This window comes from Malus sylvestris, chromosome 4 (assembly GCF_916048215.2).
Source record: "Malus sylvestris chromosome 4, drMalSylv7.2, whole genome shotgun sequence".
NCBI classification, from domain to species: domain Eukaryota; kingdom Viridiplantae; phylum Streptophyta; class Magnoliopsida; order Rosales; family Rosaceae; genus Malus; species Malus sylvestris.
Genome location: NC_062263.1, coordinates 4691000 through 4709404, shown reverse-complemented (window position 1 = coordinate 4709404; position 18405 = coordinate 4691000). Strand labels below are relative to the sequence as shown.

The 18405-nt window shown below is 36.3% G+C and overlaps 2 protein-coding genes across 6 annotated transcripts; one reads left to right on the top strand and one right to left on the bottom strand.

Annotated features, from left to right (window-relative positions):
- Nucleotides 1–3021: 3021 nt before the first annotated feature.
- On the top strand, nt 3022–8593 carry LOC126619328 (26S rRNA (cytosine-C(5))-methyltransferase NOP2B-like). 2 transcript variants are annotated; one of them, XM_050287662.1, is made up of 18 exons: nt 3022–3185; nt 3367–3642; nt 3777–3919; nt 4039–4102; nt 4197–4330; nt 4442–4525; nt 4630–4704; nt 4800–4871; nt 4963–5036; nt 5625–5677; nt 6401–6510; nt 6669–6737; nt 6815–6889; nt 7199–7291; nt 7365–7444; nt 7532–7631; nt 7771–8162; nt 8248–8593. In XM_050287662.1, the coding sequence occupies exons 2-18, from the start codon at nt 3372–3374 to the stop codon at nt 8300–8302; spliced, it is 1944 nt and encodes a 647-aa protein (XP_050143619.1). In that variant the 5' UTR covers nt 3022–3185; nt 3367–3371; the 3' UTR covers nt 8303–8593. The 2 variants fall into 2 exon arrangements, with proteins under 2 accessions (XP_050143619.1, XP_050143618.1); XM_050287661.1 differs by having other exon boundaries at nt 3747–3919.
- Nucleotides 8594–10198: 1605 nt separating this feature from the next.
- Nucleotides 10199–17184, bottom strand: LOC126619334 (polypyrimidine tract-binding protein homolog 3). Of its 4 annotated transcripts, none has more exons than XM_050287668.1 (15): nt 17003–17184; nt 16429–16496; nt 15934–16005; nt 15763–15839; nt 15531–15612; nt 13795–13918; nt 13410–13474; nt 13250–13299; nt 13091–13132; nt 12938–12989; nt 12778–12835; nt 12673–12686; nt 11661–11768; nt 11440–11583; nt 10199–10772 (listed from the first exon to the last, which is right to left on the bottom strand). In XM_050287668.1, exons 2-15 carry the CDS (start codon nt 16483–16485, stop codon nt 10383–10385), a joined length of 1335 nt encoding a protein of 444 aa, XP_050143625.1. In that variant the 5' UTR covers nt 16486–16496; nt 17003–17184; the 3' UTR covers nt 10199–10382. The 4 variants fall into 4 exon arrangements, with proteins under 4 accessions (XP_050143625.1, XP_050143624.1, XP_050143628.1 ...); XM_050287667.1 differs by lacking the exon at nt 17003–17184 and adding an exon at nt 16818–16996; XM_050287671.1 differs by lacking the exon at nt 17003–17184 and adding an exon at nt 16818–16996 and having other exon boundaries at nt 12796–12835.
- Nucleotides 17185–18405: the final 1221 nt, after the last annotated feature.

Genomic DNA, 18405 nt, shown 5'->3' with positions numbered 1-18405 from the left:
ATCACAGTTACCTGCTTGCCATAATCGTTGCACAACCCTAACTAGGAGTCTAGGACACAACTTCAAGCTTGCTTTGAATCCAATTCTAAACCGCAAATGAGGGTTGCATAGTATATAGCTTGAGAGTAGGAAAACATGATGTGACCGATGAAAAAAGGCGACGCGAGATGAACATGAGAACAGAAGGGGAAGCGTACCATTTTTTTTTTCATTCCTTTTGAAAACAGGAGTAAATTACAATGAGATCTTACGACTAAAATGTACACATCAGCTATAACAGTAAAAAAATATCACACTAATATTCTCCAACCGAAGTGCCAAATCTTATGTTGCGATGACATGAATTGGCAGCAAAAGAGGTTGCTGTCAAATTTGATAGCAGCTTCAAATGTTTTTTTTTATTAATTATTAAATGTATTTTATTAATTTTTAATTAGTTTAATCATTTATTATAATTAATGTTGAGTTTATGGATATAATTAGAGTAAATTGTACAAATGGTCCCTCAACTTTAATCAAATTGGAGCAATGGTCCCTCAACTAAAAATCCATTACCATTGGTCCCTCAACTTATCAAAATGTGTAGCTATAGTCCTTTTCATCAATTTTGTCAAAAATTTGTCAAAATAAGCTATGTTGGAATGACCATTTATATAATTAGGGTTCATTAACTCATCAAAGTGTATAATTATGGTTCTTTTTGTCAACTATGTCAAAAAATTTGTCAAAACGAGTTATATTGGAAGGACCATTGCTACAATTGGGTTAAAGTTAAAGGACCATTTCTCCACTTGAATTAAAGTTCAGGGACCAATGATAATGGATTTTTAGTTGAGGGACCATAGCTACACGTTTTGATAAGTTGAGGGACCAAATGTAATGGATTTTTAGTTGAGGGACCATTGCTCCAATTTGATTAAAGTTGAGGGACCATTTGTACAATTTACTCATATAATTATCCTACTTTTTTCTTCTTTTCCATCAAGGAAGATGAACAAATTACAAATTAAAATTTAAATGTTTTTTATTAAATTTTAATTAGTTTAATAATTTATTTTATAAAATAATAAAATAATAATTTAATTTGACATATCAGTTGGAGAACAAAACTTTAAAAGATGTTAAAGTATCACATAAGCGGTCAAAATTTAAATTTTATGTTCAAAATTTGACATCTCGTTTGGAGATGATCTTATTCCATACAAATCAAATGTTAACCTACATAATATTATATTATGAAAATTGTTAAACCAAACACTTCAACGAGATCATAAAACGGCCACACGTTGCTATTAAACACAAATTTACTGTTGTTTTTTATCATCTTAGTTACATTACAAAAACACTACTATCATCAAACACAAACCAGTTGGAAATGTTTTCATTTTCAAAAACTGCTCTCAGATTAAACTATCAGACGCACGCATTTTCAAATCATAAAAATGCAAAATTCTGTCCTTTTTGTTTTACAAAATAGTTCTTCAAAATCGTTTTCTAAAACATTACCGTACGAACCTAACTTATTTCTTTGATCGCAAATTTTATAACAGGTTGTAAATAGCTTTTCAAGGAACAAAGGAGAAATCGTATAAAATATCCAATCAATCAAACCCATATGATTTGCTGGAGGTTTAATGTCAAAGCTCTCAAGAGCTAGCTACATTTAGCATTCGTTTGGAAGTGTTTTTAAAATAACTGAAATTGTTTTTTATGAGAGTGTTTTTAGAATCAATCATTATTAAAAGTGCAAGTAAATCTTGAAATGCGCTTATTGCAGAAAGCACCTCAAGTACTTTTGGAACACAAAAACACTTTCACCAATAACACATTTAGTCATTTTAAAAGCATTTCCAAACAAGCCCTTAATTTATTGACAATGTTCAAAAATAAATATATGTATATTACAAAAACGAACACAAGTTAAGAATATTGAGTTATTCGATATTTAGTATCGAAATGTTTTTACCCTTCTTGTTTTGATACAACCAGATATTACAATAAATGAGAGAGGGACTTATATACCATGGGTATAACACTACGATGACATCTTGTGCTAATTAAAAAATAACATACATAAATTTTTGTCTAAATAGACTTGTTTTATTTGGTGAAAGAAAAACAATATCAAACAGAACCTTAGCCACACTCGACTATGGCACCATCTCCATACCCCTATCATTGCTGCCATCACCATCGATGCCCCCATTGTTGCCACCGCCACCGCCACAACCACTACCATAATTGTCACCACTTCTGCTAATCACCATTGCTACCTCCTCACTCCAAACATCACGCTCTACTATTGACACCACCACTATAACTCCACCATTGTCCCTACCATCACCCCCATAATTATATACAGTTATATTACTCATGTTAAAAATTACAAAGCGCTTTAATATTGCTTTTCATAATCACAACGCTTTTAAAAATATAGGTTATAAAACATTTAATTGCTTTATTTTATAGATAACTTAAACGCAATAAACACACACACACATATATATATATATATATATTTTTTTTTTTTTGTTTTTTTTGTTTTTAACAATCGGTATTATCTACAGTAAGGAGGGGGATCAATAATATGGTTCAAATTTGCATTTGATGAGAATCGAATATAAGACATCTTACTTACAAATGAAAAGAAATACAAATAGACCGGTGGACTAAGTAACACATTTTTTTAGGAAAACTAATGAAAAGGGTTTGAAAACTTTGAGTTTTAATGATAAAGACAAAATAAAGGGTAAAGTGAATAGTACCATATTTGAATTTTTAGTGTAAAAATATGATTTTTTGTTAAAGTGAACAATACCGTGGGTTTTTCGTTAAAATTCTTTATTTTTTTAAGCAATGAGTTTTTAGCTACACAAACACAATTAGTCGTCACGTCGAGTTCTCGTGTTATCACCGCACGTGAGACGCAAGGTTGATGTGGAGCGATCTGAGGGTCGGATTGTTTTTATATGCAATCCTGACCGTTGAAACAAAGCTACGGCCAGGGTTTGACGGCTATGAGCCACCATACGCATAAACCCCTCACCCTAATTCTGACCTAAAACCCTCCCCTCTCCTCTCGTCAATTTTGTTTGAGCTGCCTCCCTCCCTCGTTCAGTCAAATCCTCCTCTCCCCCGCCATTGAAGCTCTGCTGCCAAAGCTCCCTTTCACCCACTGCAAAACAGTAAGTCCTCTTCAAACTCTCTCTCTCTCTCTCTCTCTCTTCAACGACTTAAGTGAGCCAGTCTTTGCTAATTATGTGGTTAAACTGTGATTTGATTGCTTCTGGATTACTTTATCACTTTTCCTCCAGTTAATATCAAGCTAAGAACCCTAATATTGGAATTTTTGTCTTTCCATCACAGTTTTAATGGCCATCTCTGCCCAAAATAAGAGAAAGGGTCCGAAAGCAAACAAGGCTTCCCCCAAAAAGAGGCAAAAGAAAGGGTCTTTCGCCCCTAAAACCCCGAAGGAACCTGAGCTTTCGGACCATTACGAAAGCTCGGATGAACAAGAGGTAGAGGAACAACATGTAGAATTTGATGGAGATGAGGCAGGGTCTGGTTCAGATTCCGACAGTCTTTTCGGTGATGATCCCCTTGCTGATGATGATGCTTCTCTCCAAGGAAGTGACGATGATGGTATCCGGCTTTTTATTGTTTTCGTGCTTCGGTTATTGTCTGTTGTGCTTTTAGTTCTTTGATAGTTGAATATCATATATCATTGTGTTGTTATGTTGGTGCAGCGAACGGTTCAGGTTTGGGTTCTGATTCAGGTTCTGATTCAGATGAATCTGATATTGAGAAAAAATCAAGACTTATTGATGAGAAGAGGACAAAGGAAGAAAAAGAAGGTGAAGAGGAACTGCAGCTAAACATTAAGGAAGAATCCGATGAGTTCAGATTACCAACCCAAGAGGTTATTGTTGGACCGCATTATGTTTTTGCAAACAATGGGAATATTAATTAACATTTTAAATTAACAGCTGATATATTCTACTTCATGCTTAACTTAACTTGTTTACTTAATGATAATAGGAACTGGAAGAAGAGGCACATCGGCCTCCTGATCTTCCAAATCTCCTGAGGAGGATAAAAGAGAGTAAGCATGTCTTAGGCTTTTGTATTTTTAAAATTAAAAAAATTCTTGATTATTATTATTTTTTTTTAAATCTAAGCTTAACATTTATATCTAGTTGTTCGAGTGCTCTCAAACTTCAAGGCTTTGAGGCAAGATGGGGCACCAAGGAAGGATTATGTTGAGCAGCTTAAGAGGGATTTAATTTCGTACTATGGCTACAATAGCTTTTTAATTGGGGCTTTAGTAGAGGTGATTGATATATATCTTCACATTGTCTTGTTTTTTGTATCAATTCTGCAATGATCTTTTCTTACTTTGTTTGGTTTCAGAAACTTATGAGTATCTTATTCTGTTATCTAGATGTTTCCGGCTGTTGAGTTGGTGGAACTCATAGAAGCTTTTGAAAAACCTCGACCAATGTGTCTCCGAACTAATACGCTAAAGGTGACAGAATATTATAACATATTGAACTTGTGAAATGTGACTTGTTTTTATGTTTACCCTCAGTATTTTGCATATTTTAAATTGATGTTTTCCATTGTGCTTAGACACGAAGGAGGGATTTGGCAGATGTTTTAATCAACAGAGGAGTAAACCTAGCTCCCTTAAGCGAGTGGTCGAAAGTAAGGACCATCTCATCTATGTATTTTTCTTAGCTGTCTTTTTCATCTTCTATCTCTTATCAAGATTAATGAGACTGTTCATATTGTGATTGCAGGTTGGATTGGTTGTGTATGATTTTCAAGTTCCAATTGGTGCCACTCCTGAATATATGGCTGGTTATTACATGGTACATGCTTTACGATTTAGCATTATATTGTGGTGCTCGTTTCAATTGTCATCCTTCAAGTGATTTGCTTACTGTTAATTTGTTTGCTCAGCTGCAAAGTGCAAGCTCCTTTTTGCCTGTCATGGCCCTTGCTCCTCAAGAAAAGGAACGAATTGTTGATATGGCGTAAGTAATTTTCTTTTTTACTTTATTTTGCTTATCTACTTTCCTACTAATGATATATCATTATTTGATCATTCTTAAATTTAACTTTCACAATACCTTAAGAAGATATCATTGGTTACTATGTGTATGCCGCACCTAATATATACCTGTCTGCTTAACAGATGCTATGCTCCATTTTAGAAGTTCTTCCTGCTGTAATTGGGGGTCTGATTAGCGAAAACTGAATTAAACAATGTGCTTAAAATTTAGGGTTAAGAAGGAATTAAACTTTTTACTAGAACATCAAGTATAAATAAAAGAAACCTGGTCTGTTTTATGGGTTATCTTCTCTGAATGTAAGTCATGTAACCTCGCTCTTGCAGGGTGTGCTTGAGTGAGAGAATAAATTCTGTTCATGTTTTGAAGTGTTAAATTTCCTTAGGATTCTGGATTACTAAGCAATTATGTGCTTGGCATCATCGTCATGCTTGCATGCCCTGTCAGTGTCATGTAATAAGAACAGATTGGTTTAATTGTCTTGAACATTATACTCCAACTACTACCACAGTTGTATTCTCTGTTGTGATAACACCTTTTGTCCCTTTGCAGCGCTGCACCTGGTGGTAAAACAACTTATATTGCCGCTCTAATGAAAAATAGTGGTATGTGGAGTGATGCAATTGATGAATGACATGTTATGCTGTAGTAAGCTATTATCTGCATCCATTCTTTTCAACATGTTGTAATTATTTTTCATATCCTGGATTTGATTTTGACTTTCAGCCCACACAACACCGTGACAACATTTCATCTTTCATTATTTTCAGTTTCCTTCTTTTATTTATTTATCCTGCTCTTCTTTTGATTTACTTCTATGTTAATGTGAAAGCATGGTTAGTTAAGTTAGTATGGACCTTGATCCCAAATATATGTGCTGATGCTCGCATTTGAACTTGTGAGGTGTTGTGTATGTGTCTGCATGTGGTGAAAAGCCTTTTGCATGATAACAGTAGACATGCTTTTTAGCGTCTTTTGAACCATTTCATGCGAGGATATCGCCCTTTGGTTCATTTCATCACATTATCTATGATAATTAATTCTTACGTGAGAAAATCTCTGTTAAAATTTCCATTTTGTGCATCCGTCTTTAATCCTCTACAAATCCTTTCAAGTGTACAAATGCATGATCTAGCATCTTACATATACTTCAAATGTATAATGATATTGCTTAAAAGAACAAAAAGAAGTGAGAACATTAAGATCAAGATGTTGGTGCCATATTTCCCTCATATGCGATTTTTAGTCCTTTTTTTTTTCAGAACCTGTAGAAGCTCCACCTATCTGTTCTATTGGTTTTTTCATTGTTACGATGCAATTTGTTTCAGGAATAATTTTTGCCAATGAAATGAAGGAGCCAAGGCTCAAGTCACTCACTGCTAATTTGCACCGCATGGGGGTGACAAACACAGTAGTTTGTAACTATGATGGCAAAGAGGTTAGATTATAAGTGCATAGTTTTGTTTTGATTGGTTTCAATTTTTTTTATCATGTATTGTTGTATAGGACTATTTCTGAGGATTATTGTGTTTTATTATGTTCTGCCCAATTTTATATCTTTTCTTTTTCTTCTGTTGATTAAATCCTCTATTTCAGCTCCCTAAGGTTCTGGGAGTCAACGCAGTTGATAGAGTTCTATTAGATGCTCCTTGCAGTGGGACAGGGGTAAGCAACTGGGGTGAATGTGCTACCATTTACTTGGCTTCGTGGATGTATGAAACGTAACAAGTCTTTTGTTGCAGGTTATATCTAAAGATGAGTCTGTTAAAACTTCTAAAAGCTCTGATGAAATTCATAAATGTGCTCACCTGCAGAAGGTATATTGTTCTCCGACTTGTGATTCTAGACCAAGAAGTTGGTAGAAAGTCAACAGTTATTATACGTGTCTATTACATTACAAAAGCAATTAACAATCTAATCTCTCCTTTTCTATTAAATTGAAAAATCAACTTTTACTCCCCTTTCCCAAAATATTTATGAGAAAATGTGGACCTTTTTTCATGTCAGATCGATGGCAGACCTATATATTTCTTTTTTCCTTTTTCAGTTAACGGTGTTTTCTTCTAAATTACTATATTCATTCATCATTTAGATCGCCTTTAAATTTTGTATTGTTTTTTCTGTAGCAACTGATACTTGCTGCCATTGACATGGTGGATGCAAATTCAAAATCCGGGGGATACATCGTGTACTCCACGTGCTCCATTTTGGTTGCTGAGGTTTGTTTATTGCACCCTAAGTTGTCTTTCTTGTTTTACTTGTTCCTTAATATTTATTTAACATGTCTTGCAGAATGAAGCAGTAATTGACTATGCACTCAAAAAGAGAAATGTTAAACTTGTCCCATGTGGACTTAGCTTTGGGGTTAAAGGGTAAAGATAATTCTCTTTTTGTGTGGCTCAGTTGTTGATGCAGAGAGTTTTACAGTTCTATACTAATGATTCTTTCTTTTTTATCAGGTTTGTCCGGTTCAGGGAACAGCGATTTCACCCATCATTAGAGAACACGAGGCGATTTTACCCTCATGTTCACAATATGGATGGCTTTTTTGTGGCGAAGGTAAAATTGTGTGCACGTGTTGATTTTTTATCTTCCCTTTCTTTAGGTGAAAGTAAAGGGTTAAATACTAGAAGTCATGGGTCAGGGATCTCCTTGAATTGCGACCATAATTAGTTATTTGATTACTCAATGCTTGCAGCTGCAAAAGATGAGCAATTTGAAGCCATCTGCAGAAAAGTCTGAACTCGGTGAAACAGTGGAGAAAGCCCAAAACATGACTGAAGAAGAGAATGCTGAGGAAGATGACCAACAGATGTTGACAGAGGATGATACTAAAATTGAAAAAAAGGTTCTGGAAAAAGAGGTTGCTGAAAATGGGAAACTAAAATCTCCAGGCACTACCAACCAAAAGAAGGAATCCCCCGTCACTTTGAAAAGGAGGAAGGGCGCTGGGTTAAGGTCGAAGGATATGAATTTCCCTGCCTTTTTCTCTCATCTGAATGGGAAAACCCCCTTGGAACAAAAACAAGAACAGAAAAAGAAATACCCGAAACTGAAGCACCCTCCTAGAGAGGAAATATCAAAAGCCAGGTAAAACATAGTTTCTATGGATAACTAGAGTTCTTTCCCATCATTTTTTATTCGGAACTAACCAACCTTTTTCAAAATTCTGCAGGGAAGAGAAGAGGAGAGCTGTCAGGGAAGGAAAATCTTCCAGCAACAAAGAATGACCGCCGGACTGAGTTCAATTGGCAATTACACTGATGTGCTGTGTTGATGCTTTACCAGCAAGCAACCTGAGTGGGGGATTTGTCATAGTATGCTCTCTTTGTAAGCTCCGGTTTGATACAAGTTGCCCTCTGTACTCTCTACAATTCCCTAAAGTTTTGTTTTATTCCGTTTGTCGTCGAACAGAAATGATTCCATGCGTATTGTACTAATGCAATGCTACAATGACTTCCATGTTTTAGTAATTAAACCAAGGCTGAAGGAACGCTGTGGTCTATAAATTGGCTTTTCAATCTGCTGACTTTTTTCCATGTGTACAATACAAACATAACAGCTTCGTTTTGTTTGCCCTAAACAATCGTCAGATGATAAACGATAGGAGATTCGAGTTCGGTGTCAATGGCACGCTGCCCTGCCAACCGAAGAGGCCCGTGTTTGCCTGTGTTCGTAGTTTGTCTCGTGAACTTGTGGTTGAATCAGGTTCCGCTATAGCAGTTACTCCAGTTTCCACAAGAACCATCCTCTTGGGCAATTGGATTTGGGTCGTGTTTTCTATGATAGTCATTACTCGTGCTGAGCTAGTTTTTGAAGATATTAGGTCATCTCTAACTGAAGGGGTTATACATAATCCCGTCTATAATTATAGCCCTACAAACAACTAGTTTTAAATATACGTGTCAAGCCATATTCATATATCTCCAACCAAAGGAGTTAAACATAGCTCCCAAATAATTTATTAGTTTTAAGTTTATATCTTAAATTTATTGGTTAGTTTAGTTAAACTACCGTTAAATGTTTTCAAATCCAGTTGTTGAAATTGAATCAATGATTACAACTGAGAAGCTTGATCCCAAAAAAGGACTAAGAGAGGGCTACATTTGGCCAACCTAACGCCTCTTCGGCCAAATAATAGCTTGTTGGGCTTCCATAAAATTATAGCCTAGTCATCGATTGGAGATGAGTTTTTGAATAAATCAGACAATTTTTTAGCTTTTGGACCTTTAGCCCTCTCAATTGGATATTGCCGTGCACGGTCCTAAACCCTAAACCCTAAACACTAAACAAATCAGACACTTTTATAGCTTTTGCACCTAAACTAGACGTATTTTTTCCAATGTCAGATCCTACCAGTGTCCAGTTACTCGTAAACGCGTTGAGACCATAGCATGTCACACGAAAGTGCCTCTCTCACGGGCTCGTGAAGAGAAACTAAAGACATTTTATGGTCAAGACATTGCAAGTTAAACCAAAAGGAGAGGGAGAGAGGGCAGACGAAGTGGAAGAAGAGGCGAGGAAGAATCATACATACAATTTTCACTTTGTCAATCTGTGTGTGTGTGAGAGAGAGAGAGAGAGAGAGAGAGAGAGAGAGAGAGAGATAGAGAGAGGAAAGAGGTATATTCATACATACAATTTTCAAACCATTTGTGAGAGAGGGAGAGACGAGAGGAGAGGAGGGGAGGAAAGAGGAAGAATCGAACATAAAATTTACACTTTGTCAATGTCACAGAGAGGGAGAGAGGAGAGGAAGAATAATACATAAAACTTACAGTCAATGTCACAGAGAGAGAGAGAGAGAGAGAGAGGGAGAGGGAGAGGGGGAGAGAGGGAGAGGGAGAGAGAGAGAGAGAGGAAGAAGGTGAACATACAAGAGTAGCACATCAAGGAATTGAGTGGAACATAAATGGCCATGGATTGAGAATACAACAGAGATGACCTAATCAACCCGAATTACAAGAGATGTACACATAAGAAATCCCTCTTCTAAAAAGTTAAAAATTGAAAAAAGGTAAAACTTTCCCTTTTCCTAAGCTTCAAAATTTTTGGCATCTCTAAGAACGAAAGCTAACTCCAAGACGTAAAGAACCTAATAAATGATTTGATACAAACACCGGAGATAACGAAGACCATAAATGATCAAGAAGCAGATCCTCCAACACAATCGCAATTCGAAAACACCATTACAAACAAAAGCAACAGCAAATAACAGCTTCAGCTCCACAAATATTTCCCATTTATGAAGCCTCAACCCTGTTATGCTTTATAATCCTCATCCCTGTTATTTCTGAAACAATTAAGTTATCATATTGCCTGTAGCTGCGAGAAGGAGATTCGAATTATTGACCCACCGATGGAAGTAGCATGCTTGCACACAAGTGCTTCAGTGGCCTGCTCCTCAGTTTCAAACATAACCAAGGCCTGCTTCTTTCCATTCATCTCAAAGAGCTTCGTGCTGACAATGGTCCCAATTTCCTCTAGGTGGCTCACAATCTCCTCTTCAGTGACTTCCTGGGGAAGAGAAGACAAGTGGATCATCTTTGTTGGGGAGCAGCAATAGCGGTAGTTCTTTGCTGCATTACGGTTGAAGCGGTTGAGATTTGAGTTCACATATTCATGTGTGTCAGCACCTTGCGTTATATTTGGATGCTTTGAGAAGTTGACCTCCAATCGCTTCCCAAACAGTAGTGCACCCTGCATCACATGTATGAATTTACATTGGTACCAGAAGGACAACTTTTCTCACTATAAGAAATGTGTGAAGAGGAAAAGTGTATCGGAGAATAGATGTTAGAATGTGAAGAAGAAATGAGAAAGAATACATAAAACTTTAACTGACGGGGAAAACGTCCATTTAACATTGTTTTTGGCTTTTGTTGTTTGTTTTTGTCGTGTGAATCATTGCAGGTAAATTTTCTTCTCCCTACTATCATCCCTAGTGTCAAACAAATGTCAGTATTCCCTCGTTTTCTTCTCTACCCTTGGTTACCAAAAATTAAAAAAAAAAAAACCAATAACGAAAACTCTGCCGGACTACTCAAAACCAAAGTTGAGTGGCACCAAAGACTGCATTATTCAACTTCTACGCCAAGCTTTCAGAGACTACTATCCAAACATAATTATAATAATGGTAGTAATAATCAACAATGTTAAACCTACTTTCAAACCTGAAAACCAACAAACAGATGCCACACATCTCTTGTCAAAGCTCTTTACAAGCCACATGACCAAAACAAAAGACCCCCAGACGGTTAAGCTTGCATCACTCACCAAAAAATACTATAATTCCATAGTGAGGTTGACCCCTAGGTATAAACACACTGTATCCTACAATAAATAAGAGAAGTTTAAACAACCACACCTTTAGAAAGTGTACTGCCAGTTCAGCCTGGAAGCCATCACCCATCTGGACAAGGGCATGGTCTGGCTTGTTCCGAAGAAGTTTAATTCTCACAATGTTTCCATAGATGGAAAACAGGTTAAAAAGCTTGTCCTCATCTATTTTCTGAAATAAAAAGTGCCGACATGTCAAGAATAAAGAACATAAGAGAAAGAAGGAAGAGTAGTAGTAGCATGACTTACATCAGGATTCAGATTGGAGACAAGGACTGTACACCTGTCGTTGGTTCCACTTATACCAGGAGGCAAACCTCCACCGAAGGCTGCTGCAATTGCTGCCGCATTTGGCATCTAGATTTAAGGGGAAAAAATGGTTAATTACTTATATTTTGCATTATAGTATGAATATAAACAGAGATACAATTAGGAAATGAAATCGACACACCCCTTTCCTATTGCATTATAGTATGAATATAAACAGAGATACAATTAGGAAATGAAATCGACACACCCCTTTCCTATTTCTGCATGCCCCTGTAAAATTCTGACCATTATTTTCCTTTGATTTATTCAATCCAAAGGCCAGAAAAAGAGAGAACCGTGTAGGGGGAGAAAATGGGGTGTGAAAATCATTTCCCATACAATTAAGGAACCACATACTGAATTGGAGATAACATCACAAAGTAGAAGCTATAATCTTTCTTGAAAAAAACATACATTTCCAACTTAAAAGGTGGGAACCATTTTAATTGGAATTAATGAGCCTCAAGATATTGAGAGGCTCCTTGCTTTAAATAGTCCTAGTGTTGCTCACTACTAGTTCAGAAACCATAAATATACAGAAACCTTGGTTAAGATCCTCTTTATAATAACCAATGTAGGCCAAGGCGATCCAAAGATTTTTTTCGTTTTTCAATGTCTAGTTGCAAAGGTATCAGCAGACATCTTATCTTATGCCCCCAAATAATGTAATATCTCAAATGACCAACTTCCCCCCACTCACTACCGAAACAAACTGAAGGAGATCCCCAAAAGCAGTAGGCACATTTCAAATTAAACAAGCATGAGCTGACACACAAACACGGTGGAGTTCCAGAAACCATGCGGTCAATTTCACATTTAAGAGCAAAAAGAATGAAAACACAAGGAAAAAGTCATCCACTAGACATCCTAAATATTTTCCACAAAATTGCTGGTAATATCCTCAGCTCCGGTTTATCTCATACACATCCAAGACAGTCTGAACAATACCCACCTGCGGAAATCCAACTGAAACACGAAAATGAACACAGATATTAATAAATTATTGTAGATCACAAGATTGCTGCAATAAAAAAAAAAACCCTGAGAAATAAAGCACCTGCCCTGGCTCCAGTACCTTGAAGGCCATACATGCCTCCTGCATCACCATATCCAGACTGTAGCACAAAGTGAACAGAAATATAATACAAAGGGTTAGATAACTAGCAAGGATATAACATATGAATTTGAAATAAACAACAAAATGCAGTGGAACACACTTGTGGAGATCTTCCTTTTTGTTCTGAAGGCAAATTGGGATTTGTGAAATCCCTAGGCAAAGGATGAAAGAAAAAAAATGATTCAGCACTAACAGCAGGATAACGTCAAAAAGATAAAGAAGATAAAACTAAGTCCATCAGATTCCAACAAACCTTGAACGCTCATTATTGTAGTTCACTTGTAATTCGTCAAGGCTGGATTATGATGAGAATAATGAACAAATTAATATTATCAGTAGATAATGAGAAAGAAATATGACCAATCCAAGCATATAAATTGAATCCACAAATGATAAAAGGTTTGAAACCTACTTTGAGAACTGAATGTCTAGTTGACAACAACCATCATAAATATTACGTCCCTGTAGAGCAGATATGTTAACCAACGCTCAACAATTAACAGAACTAGGATGCAGCCTTTAAACAAAGTCTCCGTCCAAGCTGCAAAGCAATATGGATGTTTGAAGAATACCTGCAGGGCTGTTCTAGCTGCAACAGCACTCTGGCGGGATTGATACTGAATTAGGGCCTGAAAACCTACATGGTTGCACAAACAGGATGGAAAATACATTACAACAAATAAAGCATCCATGCACTGTTTGTCAGTAAGTCCTTTTTTCAATTACAAGGCATAAGGTTTGCAAACAGAATCATTCTACAAAATGAAAATATAAAAATAAGTTTTTTATAGCTACTGAAACACTGATAATCAATAATTAAAGCGAATATGATCATTCTTATTGAAACAAGCACATATGCATCCAGCTTTGGATCAAGAGTCAACTTGAGAGTTGTAATCTAAAATAAAAGAGGCATAGACTGAGATAGAAAGAGGGAGAAAACTTGTAGAAGCTGACCAGCTGACTTCTGAAAAGTGACGATCTTCTCAACAAAACCATGAGGAAAAAACACTTGATGCAGGACTTCCACTGTAATAGGATATAGCATGTGATGAACTGTAACTAACAGAATTCGGTTTGGCTGTGCATCCAGATAGTGTCCGACAGCAGAACAGCATAGAAACAGAGGAGAGAGGAGAATAAATAGAGAAGTACAGATAGAGAAAGAGACATGTAAAGTGATAATAAAATTAATATCTAACTATAAAAGGATGGAAAGCATGTAAAACATGAAAAGAAATATGAAAGGATCTAAGATACGAATATAGGTGCCCGTGAAGAAATTCGGAACAGGCTTGATTCGTGTAATCTATACTATTTGTGTTCATTGTTGAATCCTGAACCCTGTCAACAAGTATTGGGAGATCTTCTAAAAATTTGAACAGTATTCATCCAATCAAACTGGACTATCAGAGATTGATTATAATCTTAAACTGTGGTAACAGAAAAATATATTTAAAAGGTTGACATTACTCTATTAGAAGGCCCTGTTAAGACATATTAAAGAGGGAGGAAAGAAAAAGAAACTTCTCTTATTCAGGCTACCACGCAAACGATCCAATAACCTATCTGCATTTGATCTGGCTGTTCTAAGACAAGTATGCAGATGAGGCATTGGGCATTACATCACAAAAGACAAAAGATGTTAACCTTCAGGAATATGCTAATCCTATCACTTATTATGTAATTTATACTGAATGTCCCTCCCTTGACCACATTTAAAAATCAATTTGACCTGAAATGCTATTTACTTTGTTTATAAAGAATAAAAGAAACACAGAAGTGACCTCCAGAAAAAGAACAAAATGCAACTGATAGGCCTTCTTTTGGTACTTTGTTTATAAAAAATAAAAGAAACACAGAAGGGGTGCTGCTATTCATTGCAAAGGGACTTCTTTTGGTACTAATTGCAAAGACTTTATGACATCTGCATTCTGCCATAGGATCCTAAAGAGCAAATTTTGGTAGCACACAACCTGCACATGTTTTGTTTTTCTTCAAAAAGTCACCGGTAACTGACCCATCAATTTATGATAAACCATTGGAGGCCAAGCAGAACTATGCTTCCCCAATTCACTCACAATACACTAATAAATGCTCTCTTTAAAAAAGGTTAAAAACATAAGGTTTACATACATGAGAATATATAACCTGTCAGGTGAAGAAAACAATGTGAGGCGGGAAATATGACCTTATAACATACATAATTACATAAGTTCTCTGAATAACAGATTTTTAAACATGATACATTTTACTATTGCCTAGGTAAATATAACGCTAAACATTCGCACCCGTATTAACTAAAATTATAGTGAAAGTACAATATTATACAGAAATTGTCGAAATTATATGGAAATTTATATGGTTTATGGCTTTAATACATAAGAAGGTTAAAACTAATGCGGTTTATGGCCTTAATACATCATAAAAAACTATATGGACCTTTTTCTTTTGAACCAATATAAAGGGTTTTTTTTTATTTATTTATAAAGCATAGACGTCCACTTCCCCATGTGACATTTCAACCTCCATCGGAAAAATATCGGACCAATATGTCTATACCTTCACCACATGCCACTTCAGCTCTACTAACGACAGAGTAAAAAGTACTAACATACCAGAAGGTGATTCATTCTAATGTTTATTACTGGATAACACTTTTTATAGAAGTATCAAGCCTACAAGGTACCAACCTCATCTCCTCGTCCTTGAGCATTCTGGTACATTGTTGTCAGTTCTTGATGTGAGGAGAATTGGACATATACATTCCTTCCCCTAATATCATAGAAAGTATAAACTGAGATTAAAATGTATATGATATTAAAGACTATACCAGAAATGGAAACAAATTTTTACTTAAATTGCTATGCAAATCACAATATATAGAGCGTAATACAGAGAGGGGGGGGGGACACCATTTTTTACCTTATGGCAGGCTGAACATTTGCATAGAACTGCAGTGCACTGACTGCAGCAGCAGTATCTTGCATTTGGATAAGAGCCTGCACATGTAGCAGATTTCACATGACACATGAAATATACAACATAAACCCTCTATCTCTAGATTCTCTACCATATTGTAATGAGAATTTAAACCTGATTTTTTGCACGAAGCATCACAAGCTTAGTTATGACTCCAAATGGCTGAAATAGCTGAAGCAAATCATTCTAGTAGAACAACATAAGATTCATCAGAAATAGTTAAAAGAAATAAACGCATAATAAGCTCAAGATGATTCTACCACGTTATACTTATATGTAACAAATTAAAGAATTAAACTCCTTTAAAGAGAAAGGTACTTCCCTCTAAAATCAGCACTAATTCTCATTATTCATCGTATCAAACCATTCTCTTCACATTTAGATATAGTGAAAGTCAATTAAACATAATTTGCTTCTGGATTGTCCAAGAAGCACTAAACTCATCAGTATAAGACTCTATGCTTCTAGTTTTAGGAGACCACGAATTCAACCCAATTAAAGTACATTGTCAATCATACAAATTTTTGGAAAGCCATCAAAACAAATCTAAAATTTTAAATCCGCTGAATCTCGGCATTTGCAGAGACACAGTGAAGGGCATAAACATACTTCAGAAATTTCATGCCCCACGTTTCGAACATGAATGACTTTAGAAGGTTCTGTCATCGTGGAAAACCCTGCAACAACCCAACCAACCATAGCCAACCACACATTAGCATTTTCAGGCACAACCCAATTTCAAACAACACCAAATACACCATAGCTGTGTAATAGCAATGCAAATTCTTAAGTTCGGTGGAAACCCCAAATTAACCAGATAAAAGTGGCTTCAAACAACAATAATTCCCTTCAAAATACACAAAATTATTGAGCTTTTCTTCAAAAAATTAATTAGAATACCAAATTAAGCTTCTTTTTTTTTTTTCAGAGGGCAAAACAGTAAACGAAAAGGGGAAACTGAGCTGACAAAATTGATAAAGAACTCAAAGCCTAAAGACCTGTTTGGTTGCCGAGAAAGCAACGGAAGGAAAATATAGCTGCAGAATCAAACACGTCCAGTGACGTATTAGATCCCAGTTACCGGATTATGATTTTCCCTGGCTATTTCTCTACAACCAAACGCACCTTCATATGCTTAAAACGACATCGACAATGAAAGGTAAGACGGAGGAAAGGGACTTGCCTCTGAGAGAGATAGAGAGAGAGAGAGAGAGATAGAGAGAGAGAGAGAGAGAGAGAGACAGAGCGATCGAAGGAGGTCGGAAGTGAAGAGGGAAACTCAGTCAGGGCCGCAAAGAGAGAGAGAGAGAGATCGAGTGTTTGACATGTAATTGCAAGATATGGTTAGATTGGAATGCGCACAATCAAAGTACAACAAACACCCACACCCATTTGCCCTAACCTAAACTTGGATTTCAAACACGTGCGAGGCCAGGGTCAGTCCTTGGACCCCACTAAAACCATAAAAAATGTAAGGCCTAATCGGGCAAATAGTCCTCATTGTTGCAAAGTATTCGAAAAATAGCTCATAGGTAACAATTCGAATTTAAACTCCTGTGTTGAAGTTTGTTATGATTTATGTCAAAAATCAAAGTTTCTGTCATTTCTCCATTAATAGCGCACAAGTGAGCCTCGCGTATTTAGCCTCACACTTGAGGGTCATGTGTAGGTTATCAGAGGAATAACAGAAATTTTAATTTTGGACATAAATCCTAACAAACTTCACCATAAGAGTTTAAATTTGAATATTTTTACCACAAGAGCTGTCTTCTGAATATCATGTAACCACGAGGACCATTTATTCAATTAAGAAGACTAATTTGCATTATGGTTAAAAAAACGTTTGGTAAAATTAAATATTTCACTTATTATAGAAATAATGACCTTTGGACAATAACTTGTAAAAAGTTGTTTGTAGGTTACTTTATAAAACTACTTCCATAAAAAGCAGAGTTGAGCATATAATGAATATTTTAAATTCTTGTAATACCATTATTAATTTAACAATGACATTATTTATTCTTTTATACACATTTTATCTCTAAAGTAACAAAGTGATTGTCACCACATACCACTACAACCACTAATCTTACACCACTACCACAATGGTCACCACCATTGCCACCATTGCCACCAACACAACAATCACAACCGCCACCACTACCGCTACAACCACAACACCACCTCCACCACCGCATTGTTGTCACCACAACCACAATTGCCACCACTACCACCATCGTCATTGTTGCTTCCCTACCACCATTGTTGTTATCTCTGCACCACAACCATCACACCCAACTATTGGCACCACCATCATAGCCTCACCATTGTCGCTGCCATCACCAATGTCGCCCTCACCGCTATAGCCGCTACCACCTATATAATTGCAATCACCAACCTTACACAACCATGGAGATCACCTCTTTCGCTACCATCACTATTACCTATACACCACAAAACACCACACCCTACTAGTGTCACTACCTCCCTACCTCCACCATTGTTGATGTAAAATAACCATAATTGCCTTTGCTACCGCTTATCATTGCCACCACCGCCACTACATGTCCATTTTTTTTATCATAT

Bases quoted from the DNA above. Each gene is read 5' to 3' on its own strand.
- LOC126619328 (XM_050287661.1), top strand. From the start codon at position 3,372: ATGGCCATCTCTGCCCAAAATAAGAGAAAGGGTCCGAAAGCAAACAAG. The intron at 6,738-6,814 runs GTAAGCAACTGG...CTTTTGTTGCAG, and splicing joins CTCCTTGCAGTGGGACAGGG to GTTATATCTAAAGATGAGTC. The intron at 8,163-8,247 runs GTAAAACATAGT...AAAATTCTGCAG, and splicing joins GAGGAAATATCAAAAGCCAG to GGAAGAGAAGAGGAGAGCTG.
- LOC126619334 (XM_050287668.1), bottom strand. From the start codon at position 16,485: ATGACAGAACCTTCTAAAGTCATTCATGTTCGAAACGTGGGGCATGAA. The intron at 13,919-15,530 runs GTTGGTACCTTG...CTGGATGCACAG, and splicing joins CTCAAGGACGAGGAGATGAG to CCAAACCGAATTCTGTTAGT. The intron at 13,475-13,794 runs GTCAGCTTCTAC...GCAACCATGTAG, and splicing joins CACTTTTCAGAAGTCAGCTG to GTTTTCAGGCCCTAATTCAG.